The 14189-nt window shown below is 41.3% G+C and overlaps 1 protein-coding gene across 1 annotated transcript in view; it reads left to right on the forward strand.

Moving 5' to 3' along the window:
- Window positions 1-14189, forward strand: part of KCNH5 (potassium voltage-gated channel subfamily H member 5) — a 161364-nt gene that overhangs the window by 120513 nt on the left and 26662 nt on the right. The window contains exon 10 of the mRNA XM_026088642.1: window positions 12022-12218. Coding sequence (XP_025944427.1) covers window positions 12022-12218 — 197 coding nt within the window. The remainder of the gene's footprint in view (window positions 1-12021; window positions 12219-14189) is intronic.

A 14189-nucleotide genomic window follows, 5' to 3' on the forward strand; every position in this document is an offset into this window, starting at 1 on the left:
AAGCATCATACGGGGCATATGGTAAACCTGGAAGTAGAGGTTATAGTGGGAGGAGACAAATAGAAGGTGTATTTCTGTAGAGAGTAAGGGCGTTAGCAACAGAGTTTTCCTTTTGAACATGAAATAGTAGGAACAAATTGCTAGAGCCAGCACCACAATAAGGAAGGAGAAAACATGCTCATGAAGGAACTTCCAGTTTACCACAAAAGCCAACAGTGCTGGGGTAGCAATTTTAACAGAAAAAAATGTAAATCTAATTACTCTGGAAGGGGARCCATGGCATTGAAGAGGGAAAATATGCTCTACTCTCTGGATTTCACTGGTTATTAATTTACTATTACTTCACGTATTACTTTCAGAAATCTCTCCCTCCCCCACACCTTTTCACTAACCACATTATTGTACACAGCTTTAGTAACTCAGAGCAGCCACATGAGGAAAGAAAAAATGCACTTTCTCTGTGAAAAGAAAATATGCATTGAAAAACTTGGATCACTCTAATTATAGTTTCACCTTGTGACCAGTTCGCTCCTGGAATAGTAGCTAGGAACTCAGGGAACAGAGCAGCATCAGCACATTCTGGGTTGAATGAGCTTTATCTAAGCACAAGTGATCTGACCAGTGTTGTTTGGATATATTTTCCTTCTGCATAGCTTCATATTAAAGCTGGTCTCGCCCAATGTCAATTGGGACTACAGGTGACTAGTGGTTGTCATAAGATGGAGATGTTATGTCTCCAGAGATATTATTGTAGCAACAAACCCTTCATCTTTTATTCCATTGAGAATGCTTTTCCTGCCCAGTATGGCTTACTGGTCACAGTTATAGAGTCTCTGGGCAGAAGAGAATGTGCTTGAAATTCTTTAAATAGTCCACTAGAGGAAATGCACATTGTTTTATGTCAGTCTCTCAGGAGAATTTCCACATTAACCCTGGGCTTTTCATTTATCTGTATTCTAGCCCAGAATAACACCTGCAAACAGKCTCTTCAAGGTAGCAAAACTGTCACTTGTAGTAAACTGGTTTTAGGCAATATAAACAGTGGGATTTGACCATGCCAAGACAAGAATGTACCATCTATTCCAGCCAGAGCCACAGTAGGGAGGGAGAAATCCAAATAATGGGGGAAGCTCCAGGTCAATCACCAAGTCACCCCACTGTGGTGTCTGGTTTGCCAAGAGTGGATGGGAAAGAGCCTAATGCAAACTTCTCACTAACCTGTATGAGACTGGGACTGGTGTAGCTGATGGCGGGACTGAGTGGTCAGCAGTAGCTTTGAGACAGCAATCATCCTTAGACAGCAGAGCAATGTGATGAAGAGCTGGTGGCTCTCCTTGAAAATTATCCAAAACACATCTTGGCTGTTTAAAATAGATTCCTAGACTGCGAAACTGGTCTCCTGCTGAATATTATTTGTTGCCCTTCTCTTAAATTAGAGCTGTAGCTCTTTGAAGGCACATCCTCTGGTGGTCCTGTCCTAGGGGACCACTTACATCCTCACTGAGTCTCCATACTGCTTCTTCTCTTTAAGTGGGGTGGCTCAGTGGGGTGGCTCTGGAGGGCTCCATGGKTTCCTCTTGTATCTCGTGGGGACAATTGCTTGGGGAGATGAGGGTACATAATTACATTTGTGCATTGTGTTGGCATGTGGAAAAAGAAGGAAGATCTAGGGAGTCAATACTGATCATGAATCAATGCTTCAGATCCTCCTCAGCTGGCAGCAAGAGGGAGGAAAGTAGAAACTTTGGCATGTAGCCAAAGCAGATTCCTGACATGTTGCCGTACAAGTTTGTGTACATGTACAATGCACTAGTGTGTGACAGGGTGTGTGTAGATGTGTGGGTGGGACTGCACGGGGACAGCTTCCTAAGGACATATACCCAAGTCTTCCCAACAGGAGAGTATGAACTCAGGAAAATACACATCCACACTCTTTTGAAATACCTGGTGCAGTTTTCTGTACTCTAGAATGTATTAAGTCATTTAAAAGAGAGATTTAATGTAAGAATGAATATCTTATCATATTGAGATGTAAAGTCATTATGCTGAAAGCTCCTAAATCTGCAGTTTCCATAGTAAAATATTCTTTGTACTTCGGCTCACTGGGCCATTTCATTTTTATTATTAATCTTAGTGACAACAGGATCTCTTATGTTGGCTTACAGCTATTTAAAAAAAGAAAAGCTTTAAGAATAAGTAGCAGCATTTAACCAAATAAATGGTTTTCAGGGTGTTAAAATGAAAACAAACAGTAAATGTGCAATTTACTGAACTGGAAACCATCACTAAATAGATTACATCCAAAACTATTGCATTTATTAATGAATATTATGTGTTGGAAATAACAGCGAAAATTTGTTGTTTCTACCTGATAGATACTCTGAAGTTAGTATCTATGATATTCTCCATTTGACTGGAGAGACCTTTAATCATATCTAAAGTGAATTGGTTTTAATTACCGAAAGTGCCTTTGATTCTGCTGTGACTGCTGACAGGCAGTTCAGTGACTCAGTTACATTTATTATGTGGTACAGGGACTGGTAGAAGGTGTAAATCTGACTTAAAGCAAGATAAATTGCTATGGCTATTAATAGGCAAACTGAGGAGTTTTCCCATGCTCTGACATTATTTAACAGAATAGTGAACTGAGGAATTATGAGATGGTCCTATCCAAAAATTCACTTGAGAAGTGATATTCACTTTCACAGAAGAAAATGCCTCTCAGATGTATTTGCAAAGACATTTATAGAGACAGCTATGGATCTGAAATAGTGCCTGCAGATCAGATGGTAGAAAACATCATTTCTATTGATCGGTTCCGTCTTGAGAAGTTCAAACACAAGGAAAGTGAATCTGCATAAGGTGGAGACCAGGTTTAAAAACCTTTGCCAGGCACGAAAACCTGTGTAGCGTGTCTTGAATACTCCAAGCATCTGCTTTTGCATTGGTTTTCCAAGGAAAAGTCAACTTACAGGATGGTACTGCCAGTCAGAAATTGGTCTTCATTAATGGGTCCTGTAGCAGCAGGAGTGGAGCTGGCATTTCATGGTCCATATGGGGCTGCCCACTGTTCCTGCCGCTGCCCCTTCTCCCCAGTCTCAGTTACCGCATCCCTCCCTCTACCCCCAGCAAGGAACTCTTGGCACCGTCGGACACGCTCTACGCCAGCCTGCGCTCCTCGCAGAGCCATCCATTTCGGCCTCTTGAGCTTGCTTAGGACTTGGTACTTTGCAGTTATTCTTAATAGTGTTTTCTGTCCAAGAGTATTGTTATTTGCATTGCTCAAAGAGAGGGAAGGTTTTTTTTCTGTTTTGCCATGCTCGCCCATAGAGGGAAGATCCTCTCAGCTGCGATCCCATCCTTCTGCCCTCCCTGGTGTTTCTCAGGCCCTTCTGGGAGTTGGTTTCATGTGTTAAAAAGGCAAAGGAACCACCCATGTTGCGACGGGGCAGTTTTCTGCCATTTTCACGTGTTAAATTGGCTCACGGAGGGATCCGACATCGCCAGAACTAGCACCCAGAGCGGCACAGGCCAGCCTGGCTTGGAGGGGGAGAGGAAAAGGGGGGAAATAAAGGGAAATGAGCCCTCATGGCCACAGACACTGACTGACCTCACTGCCTGGTGAAACTCTGTCCGCAGTGGGGTTGCCCTCCCACCTATGTGCTTTCAGCAGTCTCAGATAACCATCTTTTCATTTAGTAGCAGTCGTCTTGGCTCAAAGGCCCCAGCATTGGTGTTTCTTGGGCTGAAACACAGGTGAAACCCAGTGACTGACAGGGCAGCTTGCAGTGCCGTGAGGTTTTGTTCTCCCCTGGTCTGGATTTGTTCTTGTTTGTATGTAATTAAGATGCCCAGCTGCTGCAGTAATAAACATTATAGAAATCAGTTGAATAAATGAATGATTCTAATTGGGCTTAGAGATCTGCAGTTTGTAGGATTCGTTAATGAAGATACCCAGGTGCTCCATTACATCCTCTTCATTAGTTATCTTCATTTTTCAGGGGTGGTCTCCTACTTTTCCCATGCCCTAACTGCTGGTCCAGCAGAGAGGGCACCACATTCAGAGCTGGTGCAAAAGGGAGCTACTTTGCTGGAGAAAACAAGGTCCAGCCGTTTTAACATCACTTGTTTGCAGTTGCCAGGATAATGGAGAAGGGCAAAGAGTCTTGACTCTAATTCCCAAAACTTTGTTAGCAAAAGCGAGGTGACCCTGAGAAGCCACATCAGTAGTTTTCTACCAGCTCAAGTAAGAGTAAACAATTTAACTGGCACTGCTCTGCCTGGAGAAGTATTATCAGTGGGGAGGTCTCAGGAAAGACAGAGGGCTCAAAGCCCCCCAGGCTAATGAAACCAGGCATCTGCTGGCGCAGGGAAGATAGCAATCCACCCAGCTGCAATTAACCTGAATTTGCTCCTGGCAAGGCATTTTGTGTAGGTGGCGGTGCCAACCACCGATTTCTAGAAGTTGCTTTCCAGCTTCTTGCGGTAGCACTGCTGACTGCATAAGTTGTATAGTACCTTAGACCATGGAGATTGATTAACAAGGCTTAAAGAAGTCTATTTGCCAGCAGAAAACTAATGACCCGCTATGTTCAAATGTTGATTGTAGAAATTGATCAAAAATATTGCTCRAATGGCTTAGCAATAAAAATATATTGAGCAGTGAATTCCTAGTGGGGCTGCTGCTCCATGAATTGAATTTTGATAGTCAAGCCAAGGATGAATATAGATCTAATAGCTCGTGTCTGAGCTACGCTTAGGGTCCTGGTCCCGTATGTGTTCAGATAAGTTGTTCCTTTCCATTATGTGATGTACTTAATTCTAAGCATGTTCTGCATATAGTCCCAGTGCAACCGTGTTGTTTATTGGATTTATTATTTTTAGAGAAGCCAGAGTTTCACTTATTAAAGCACTGCTCCATGAATTATTTCTAATTGTTTGGTCTGGGAAGGGAACCTTTATTATGTCCCTTTATTAGGGACATTCAGGAAAGCAAGAGCACAAGTAGGATATCTTCTTGATTTTGGTAACAGAGTTGAAAGTAGACATGAGCCTTTTTCCACTCTTAATTTTACATGTATTTGGAGGTCAAAAGATTAACTCTCCTACCAAATCACACAACAGAAGGTTCTTCTAGGGGCTGAGCAAGTAGCAACTCCCATTTACATGACCAGGAAACTCGTGTGCTCCATAGCTCTCATCAGTGGGTATTAGTAATACAGTATTAGGAATCCATACATCGACACTTGGAATTTCCTTGGTGTTATGCAGCTGGGCTTGTGCTTTGCACAAGACAAGACTGACTGTGCGTGATACACTGTATGACATTAAAAGCTGCCAGTCCGATTCCATCTCACAGTATTAGCCACTAATTCTGTGGTTTTAATTAGTTTAGCTGCAGCTTGGGTTACTTTTCAAGTGGAATGAAGGCAGGACAATTTGCCCCTATGTAAAATCAGCTCCTGATATTTTATAGTGAACTTTTTTTTTGTTTTTCATGTAAAGTAAACCAAGACAAACTAATTGTGAGAGTTTCCCCAGGTGAGCAGTATGCACCTGGCAGTAATTTATAGAACAGCCTCTTTTGTAGCTAGCAGGACTGCAATAATTAGGGTGACGTAGGTTGTTTTCTAAGTGCTGAGCCTTATAAAGTATTTTGCACAATACTTGAATGAGGGCTGATTTCAGAACCAGTGGCTGTGGCTCTGTGCCCTGCAGTTCTTATTAAAACATGTTCCTTATAATAATGAGCTGTCCYGTCTTACAGATTCAGGTTAGTATACATAGTACCACATATGATTTAGAACTATTGATGCTTGTTCAAAGGTGTTATTAGCTCTTATTGACAGAGTTGAAGAGAAAGCTCTGTTTTTCAGATTATTTTGTAAGTTTAGAATATTTTCATCTCTGTCTGCACAACAGTTAAATATAATAAGGAGCATCAATCTTAATTTAGTGCCAGCTGGTGTTTTATAGATGTGATCTGCAGTCTCTAAAGTCAAAAAGATTCCTTCCCCTGAATTGAGATGTTTTTGAATTAGACCTGCACACTTCATTGCCAAAGCCAAAAAAGTCTTGGCAGTCCAAGAAAAGAAAAGTTATTAAAAATCATGTGATATATTTCTTTTAAATCAGACTAGCAGTTTGAGGCAATCTGATTTGCCTTATGAGTTTTGAAGATGGTGGGAATGATCATATTTTCAAGTTTATTTCTTCAGCCAGCATAGAAACTTATTTCTATATAAAATCAAAACTGAGATTCCCTATCTCCAGGAGCTGGGCGTTTCAGGAGAATATGAAGTAATGGGAAATGTGCAGTGAAAGTGAGAGATGGGGACCATAAACCCTTCACTAATAGAGGAATATCTATATAGACCTTTCGCTCTTCTTGGAGCAGTCATTTGGTCCTGTTTGTTTGAAGAAAGGTGAATTTGTTTTGTTTTGTTTTTTTTAGCTACTGGTGGGGAAGGTTGCAGTGTATTAAATAATGCAAAGTAGCTTTGCCAGAAGGGACTGGGGGCTTTGACACAGTCTCTTGTTACTGGTTTCTTTACTGGCCACTTGGAAAATCTTTCAAATGCTAAATGCTGTTTTTCCCATCATTCTGCACTTTCATGTGTTAATGTGGAGTCCCATAGAGCTGGATTTCTGACTGTTCAGTGCCCAGTTCTGAACTGATTTTCAAGGGAGTTCTGGATACCCTAGGGAGGTTTGGGCTAAAACATTGACAGAGGCAGGGAGCCCTCTCTCATGGTCTAGTAGTCATCTTTGCTCATATTGCTCGTCTCCAAATCCCCTCTTTGGACACAAACAGCTGTATCAGCTAGGTCCACAAATCCAGCCAGCCCAGTAGCCTGTCTCCAAAAATGGCCAACTGTGGATGCATAGGAGAAAGTAGAAAGATAAAGCAACCATACAGTGGTACTTCCCCAGTATATTCTCCTATCATCTAGTAAGTTGTGTCTCAGGATCTTCCTCACCCACAGGGAGAGCTTTGTGTTTAATAACTGAAATGGATTTTCTTCTGTGAATTCATCCTGTCATTTTGTGAATCATCGCAACCAGCCTCAAGGCAAGGAGTTGCACAGCTTACCTATCGCCAAGCCATCACAGAGGCACTGTGAGTAAGAGGAGTGGGTTCCCTCCTCGCTCATTGGATTCCTGCATTAGTTTGAGATATGTCTGTCCTGCAGCCAGGGGTTTGATTGCAGATACATAGACACATGCAGCCACATACATACCAGTTGCTGTGTGATTACAGCTGCAGGAACTTGATATTTGGTCACGGACCTCCACATCTGTGCATGCTGCCATCACTTCATTGCTTTTGGTACCAGAGCTAATTGAATGGCCATTTTCTCTGTATGATATGGTTTTCTGATTCTGCATTCACACATCTTATTGTAATGCAGTTTTACTCTTAGTCCTGCCCTGCCTTCTCCTGCCCTAGCTCCAGCTTTTCGTGTTTACAAGGGGCACTAACCACAGTATTTAGAAGGTTCTGGTTAGCATATGCTAATAATAATATGCTTATCTGGGGCATCAGCAGGCCCAAAGATCACTACATTTCAAATGACCGACAGGGTCACTCTGTGCTTGTGCAGTAAATGTGAATGTGAGATTGGCTGCATTTGGGTAAAGCAACTTCACGGTCCGTGTGTGATGCATCTGACTGTGCACACGAGCTACTTTCTGGACTCCCAGTCATCTGAAAAAGCAACTGGTTGCAACAAAAAAAGCATGTGTTGCTTATGCTTTTCCTAAGCAGCACAGGATTCGAGCATATTATGATGGAAAGCCTACTTATTCAACACATTTGGCCTTGCTAGTGTGACTGATGGGTCTTGGGAGATGTTTTTAAAATGGAGGAAGGGGTAGTTGGCCTATTAGCTAAGACTGCACAGCATATATTTTCCAAAGTTGCTCCCATCCCCAAGAGCTATCACCTTAAGACAGAGTCTTGGCCCTTTTTATGAGTTTTTCCTCTCAGAGCAGTTTTCCACCAGGAATTTATTTTTTCATTGCCTCTCCAAACTTTTCCCCAAAGGCCCCATCAGGTTCTTAAGTCTACTAGGATATTTCTTAGCTCAGTTTCTGTCCCCAGATAGAAAAACATACACTTTGTATTTATATAGATATATACAGGTTCTGAGAAGCTGTTTAACAAGTCTTTCCCCTATGTGAATCCAGGGACTTTTTCATTCCCTTTGCAAGCCCCCAGGGGGTTCATAAGGCCCTTAAGATTTGGTCTGCCTGAGAGGTCCAGGCATGAACTGCAGAGTCTCGCAAATCGGCAAGTCAGTCCGTTGAGCAAAGCTGCGGACAACATCCGGCCCCAGAAATCCCCCTATTTCTTGACATTTTCAGTCATACTCCTGCTTCCAGTTAAATCTCTGTCTGGGGATGAAGGAGTGGTGGATAATGAAAAAGAAGTTTTAAATGTATCTTTTAACATAGAATTTTAAATATTTCAAGAGTAGGACTGAGCCATGTACATACAACCTTTATAAAAGCACCCAGTGCCATGCATGTTAGAAAGCTGCCTGGCTTCAGAGTAGGTGGAGCTGGGTGCCTGGGGACGATGCTTTCTAGCAGCATCGCTGCTTCTGTATAGGAGAGGAGCTTGTGTATAATATAATTATCTATTGCATAGTTRTATGCTGTGTAAATCTCTCTATAARCATATACTGTACATATACAYACAYAYATAYATAYAYATRYGTGTRTAYACRCACACACACAYATACACTATGCATATATACATATATATATATTCTCTCTATGTACATACATCCATACAGGCATGCATACATGTGTATGCTTATATACAGGCATATGTGTATATTATACCAGCACATTTTTGTCTGCATTGAGGATGAAACCAGTGCAGCTGTTGCGGTATGAACTGTATCCGTGAGCAACCTCTCTGCTCGGGTACTCCAGCTTTCCATGGTTCTGTCAGTCCCCAAATCCGTACACCCATGGTCCGGCCAGCCTTGTTCCRGTGACACCCAGATCCTGACTCTCCTCTACCCTTTCCTCTGTGTAATTCTTCATATCAAGTGCAAAATGTATGCAAAAGGTTCCCATTCTCGTTTTACAGCTTTCCCTTTTTCGTGCACGCTTAGGGCACCATCGGAGCGGGGGGAAGAGGCCTTTCCAGAGAGGAGGGAGCGCGCAGAGCTTTGCGCCTGTGTAGCAGGATATTAGGACTGCTGCTTTGAGTAGCTGGCGTTTGAGACCCACCGGTTAAATTGTCTGTTGAAATTCCATAAAAGAGTGTTTTTTTTTTCAGTTAGTTGTGCTGTGTAAAATAAAACTTGAATGAATAATTACTGCTCCGTATGCCGTGAACTGCAGTTAATAGGGCCAAAGTACAGTACATTAATCTCCGGATTTATGAGAAAACACACATTGTTTTAGAGGATTTGTTAGGTTTTGTTTGCATTCAGTACATTCCTTGGTGTATTTATAACAGACAAATGAGACTCAGAAGTGTGTGTGGGGGGAAAATAGCACATTCAGAAAGTCTTGAACACCTCCAAGATTTTATATTTTCTGAAGATAAACCTCAATACGTCGGAGCTAACGTCCCTCTTCTATTTACCTTCTGAGAATCAGTGAGCATTGGCAGTGGACAGATACCTGCTTTGCCTTTTAAATTGTCTCTTTCTTCAAGTAAACGATTCGCAATTCAAATCAAATGCCGGGTGACTCATGAGGAAGAGAATAAATTCGGTGTCTAGCATGTCTCAGCCCTTTTTTGAGGAACCCGCTATAATTTACTACCTCACTGAACCAAAGACAATGAAAAGATCTTCTCAAGTTTGTGAATGGTGATTTTATTTGTATGTGATTTTGGTATATTCTGTAACACAAAGAGCATTATACAGGGTTTCCGAGCGAGCATCCTCTGCTTTCAACCTCTTGGCTTAGATTAGCTATATATTACCTTAAATTTACAAAGAAAGCAAGTATTTTCCTCACATTTCAGTGGGAAAATCATAATAGCCCCTATTATTGAGTTCTGTCTTTTTAACTGCAGTCTGCAGCTGCTGAAAGCAGAACTCCGTGCTGTCCGGCATCCACCTCAGAGAACAAATCCATTAAGCAATTTTGTGCATTTCAGAAATGGTCTATTTTCTGTAAATTATGTAACTGCTGAGTATGTCTGTAAACCAGGTTTTGAACTGTGGTTATAGGCAAGGACAATTAACTGAAAAGGGTAATTTCAAACAGTACATTAGAGAAATGATATGTTACTAGGAAGTGCTCGGTGATAAGAAGAGCATTTTAAGGCAACTTGTTTTGTAAATTATATCAGGTGTATTATGTGTTGCAGTTAATCTTAATTACTTCAAAACACGTAGCATTGTTTAAAAGCAATTCAATAAGAGTGCACTTATAACCTTTCTAAGGGATGATTCTACACTATAGATTTTATGTTATTTCTTGGAAAATAGAAACAAGGAAATTTAAGTGCTTGCAAATTTTATTTCATTCTACATGAGAAATGTTAGTGATGGTTTTACAAGATACAATACCAAGGCAGAAATAGTTTCTGACCACAAAGAGTAATAAGATCAGATAAATTATTACTCTGGTTTGTGTTCCCAAAATAGAGCTGAGTGAAATGCTGCAAGTTCTTAAAAAAGGAAGTGTTAAAACATATTACCTTTTCTGTCCCAAGACTATAAAATCACTAACCTTCACCAGGGGACTGCTTGAGATACCAGAATCAATAGAGATACCACCACTGTTCGATTCATTTTAGTTTCTTTTTAGTAACTACTAAAATTAAGAGCTTGGATATTATTAGAATCTGAAAGAACCTTATTTTGTAAATTCCCATTGTGTCATGGCATCTGCTTCAGGATCTGAGGTGTCAGCTTGTCGTGGTGGTAGCCCAGCATATCGCCCGCAAGCAGCCTGGCAAGAAGGGGCAGCTTTTGGATCCTTACATGGTCTTTCTGCTGCCGCCGCTGCTTGTTCTCAGAACAACCATAGGGTCAAAACCTGAAAATGTATCTGGTGTCTGCGTCTACATTGGTGTTGTAGTTGGGTCAGGAGTGTATTTTTGAAGTTGATGTCCTTCATCATCATCATCATCACGAAACTGGAGGATGTGGAGAAGCACCTAATGCACTTCTGTCGCTTGTAGCTGTCCTGTCCATGGGACCAGACTAGAGCGAGTCCTAAGTCCTCCAAATGTGCAGAGTTAATRTCAGGTCCTCAGCATCTGCTGTTTTGCTGCACTGTCTGCCAGGGTAGACATAGCCTCTGTGTATAGGTGCAGTTTTTTTTACATGTGCAGATGCTTAAGGGGTCAAACCCTTATTCAGCAAACGTTTAAATATAGAGTTAGACTCTACTTAAATACATGAGTTTGGATTTAGAGCTAGACTTTTGGATCTGTTTTGATTGAGAGCCAGGTATTTAGAGGTTTAAAGTGTCAGGAAGGTTTTTGGTGGGTTTTCAGAAGAAAGTTGCTGCTCTCACCGAGGTGGAAATGTTTAAACATCCTTTAAAATGTGGTCCTCGGGCCCTGGAAACCAGCTCTTTTACAGTCAGCACTGCAAAGCTGTGGTGATATAGGAACCTAAATGCCATGGACTTACAGTGAGATTGGGGCTCCTAAGTCATTTAGGGACAGATCCATAGAAATTATGTTCAGTCACCTGAACATAAATTCAACATTAATTTAGTGCTTATTATGTTCAGGTGCTTTTGAAAAATCCATCACCTGCATCTTCAGCTACAGTGAGACCTTTACAGTCTGGCTTTTATGGCTTGTGACACTTCACAGAGCAACCTATAAATATCTTAAAAGCCTGGGGCTACTGCTAAGGCTACTCAAGTAGCTCAGGTACTTTTAAAAGTTTTATCCTTATTAGTTTTCAGAGTTGGAAGCTGATGTAAGAATAATTGGAAGCAGAAGACATTTGGGGAAGAATTCATTTGTTTGCTGAAGAACACTGTATAAGCATTAACCCTTAACACATTTTTCCTGCTGTTTTTCAGGTAAAGGTGATGTGTTTGGTGATATCTTCTGGAAGGAAACTAGTCTAGCCCATGCTTGTGCCAATGTACGGGCTCTGACATACTGTGATTTACATATTATTAAACGAGAAGCCTTGCTTAAAGTGTTGGACTTTTACACTGCTTTCGCAAACTCGTTCTCAAGAAATCTCACGCTCACCTGCAATTTGAGGAAACGGGTAAGGCAACTGGTCTTGCTTTCATCTTTCTTAGGTAACAAAAGTTTGGAAACTCTTGCAGACTGTTTGCAACGTTTAACAACCCCCAGTTTACTCTTGATGTTTTCAGGTCATTGCAGATTAACTGGCCTTTCAATAAATGCTGTAGCTGTTTGTTAATGATGGCTCAATAGAACTTACCCATAGATTTGCAGCTCTGGGTAGCAGTTCTAGCAGGATGACGTAGGAATTACTCTTTCTTTTCCTTTTCTTTGCAGCTACTGTTTTTTTTTTCCATTGCATAATGTATAAAGTTAAATTTTATAGTCTGATGGAATCCAAATTCTGAATTCCTCTGAGGTAAGGTTTAATCTCTCACCTGCTAAAATATAAGTCAGAGGTCAGTCTGGTAGATCTGCCTGACATAGACCAGCTAAGAGAAATTTATTGATGTTAAATAAATAAATGGTACTCAGCAAAAGTATTATTTTAATACCTGCTTCTCTCACTTGCATAGTTTAGAATTTTAATATGGCAAGGTTAATAAAGCTTGGTAGTGATTTTACATTCACAGCTCACTTTTTAAACCCTCCTGCCCATTTTATAATCAATCAGCAATGCTCACTCTCCATTAGTCCTTTCAAAGAACACTTCATCTAAAAATTAATTAGCTATAAAGACGTATCTTGAAAACAGGTTAAGGGGTTCTTTAATTCGCATTGCGGCTGCAAATTTTAATCTTTATGATTTTTTTTTTAAGATTGATGAGGGTTATATAAATTTCATTTGCATAGAGAAATCTCATAACAATGATTTATAGATTATTGAGCATTAACTGAGATCCTTTAGCTTCAGAAACATTTTTTTTTCTGTAGCTGTACCTGAGGAATCTCACCTGATAACGTATTGAGGCTACCTCAATATTTTACAAGACAATTTCAGGCTCTATGGAAACAGGAGTTCAACACAACCAGAATTTTATTTCTCTGAGTCCAGTTTCCAAATACTTCTTTCAAAGGAGATTTAATTTTCAGTGCTTTCCTTGTGCTCATTAATATACCAAATGCGGCACGAAACACCCTTGGCAAAAAGCAGATGCAATAGGATTGCAGAGCCCCTCTGTCTGTGCGGGAGCCTGAAAGAGCTGAGCTGTAATCGGGTTTGGTTCCAGCTTGTCAGCTTACCTCTGACTTGAAGCTTCTTAATTCTGCTTCAGACCTGAAAAAGGGCTTTTGGGCTTGAAGGCTGGTTTGGGGTTTCCAGCTTATCAGTTATCTGTTGATAAGATGTCCTCCAAGCCTTGACTTCAGCATCCCCCTCCACTGCGATTCTCGCCTACCTGCAGTGTGCCACAAGCTGCAGGTCCCGAGAGGAAAATTCTGCTCAGGCTTCTTGAAGGTGATTTCATGGGACAAGATAAAACAACGTACGCTGTGTCAAAATATACTCTCTGCTTCTTAAAACAGTGAACCTATCACTTCAACTAGCTTCCTGGGACTCTTCTACCCCTGTTAGCCGTGACAAGGTTGTGTACAGGAAAAACACACATGGATCCTTTCCTGACAAAGCAATGTGCTGGCTTTCAATCTGGCAATTCTGGGATGCATATGGGGAATAGCCTCCTGGCTGTTTTTCATGGATTCTCTTCTCTCCCTCACACCTGGTTTCAGCCAAATTGGTGCCCCTTCAGGGCTCCAGCGTAGGGAGTCACTGCTCACTCTGGTGGTGATGCTCGGGGAGCTCAGGTCACCCGCTGCATAGCTCAGTGTTAGAAACATGCATTTTCCCACAGTGACAGCGACTGAAAGCAAGTAGGACCTGAACAGCACTTCTAAAGAAAGGTTGGATTTTGCAGAAGAGGAGTGACATATCTGTTGGGTGCTTGTGTTAGCATTAGGTAAGAGCGTGAGAGCAGATGGACAGTCAAGGAAAGATCGTGTCAATATGGTACAAACAGGGTGGAATTTATTTCACCTCGAATTTGGGTGACTG

Source organism: Apteryx rowi, unplaced genomic scaffold (genome assembly GCF_003343035.1).
Source record: "Apteryx rowi isolate R43461 unplaced genomic scaffold, aptRow1 scaffold_78, whole genome shotgun sequence".
NCBI classification, from domain to species: domain Eukaryota; kingdom Metazoa; phylum Chordata; class Aves; order Apterygiformes; family Apterygidae; genus Apteryx; species Apteryx rowi.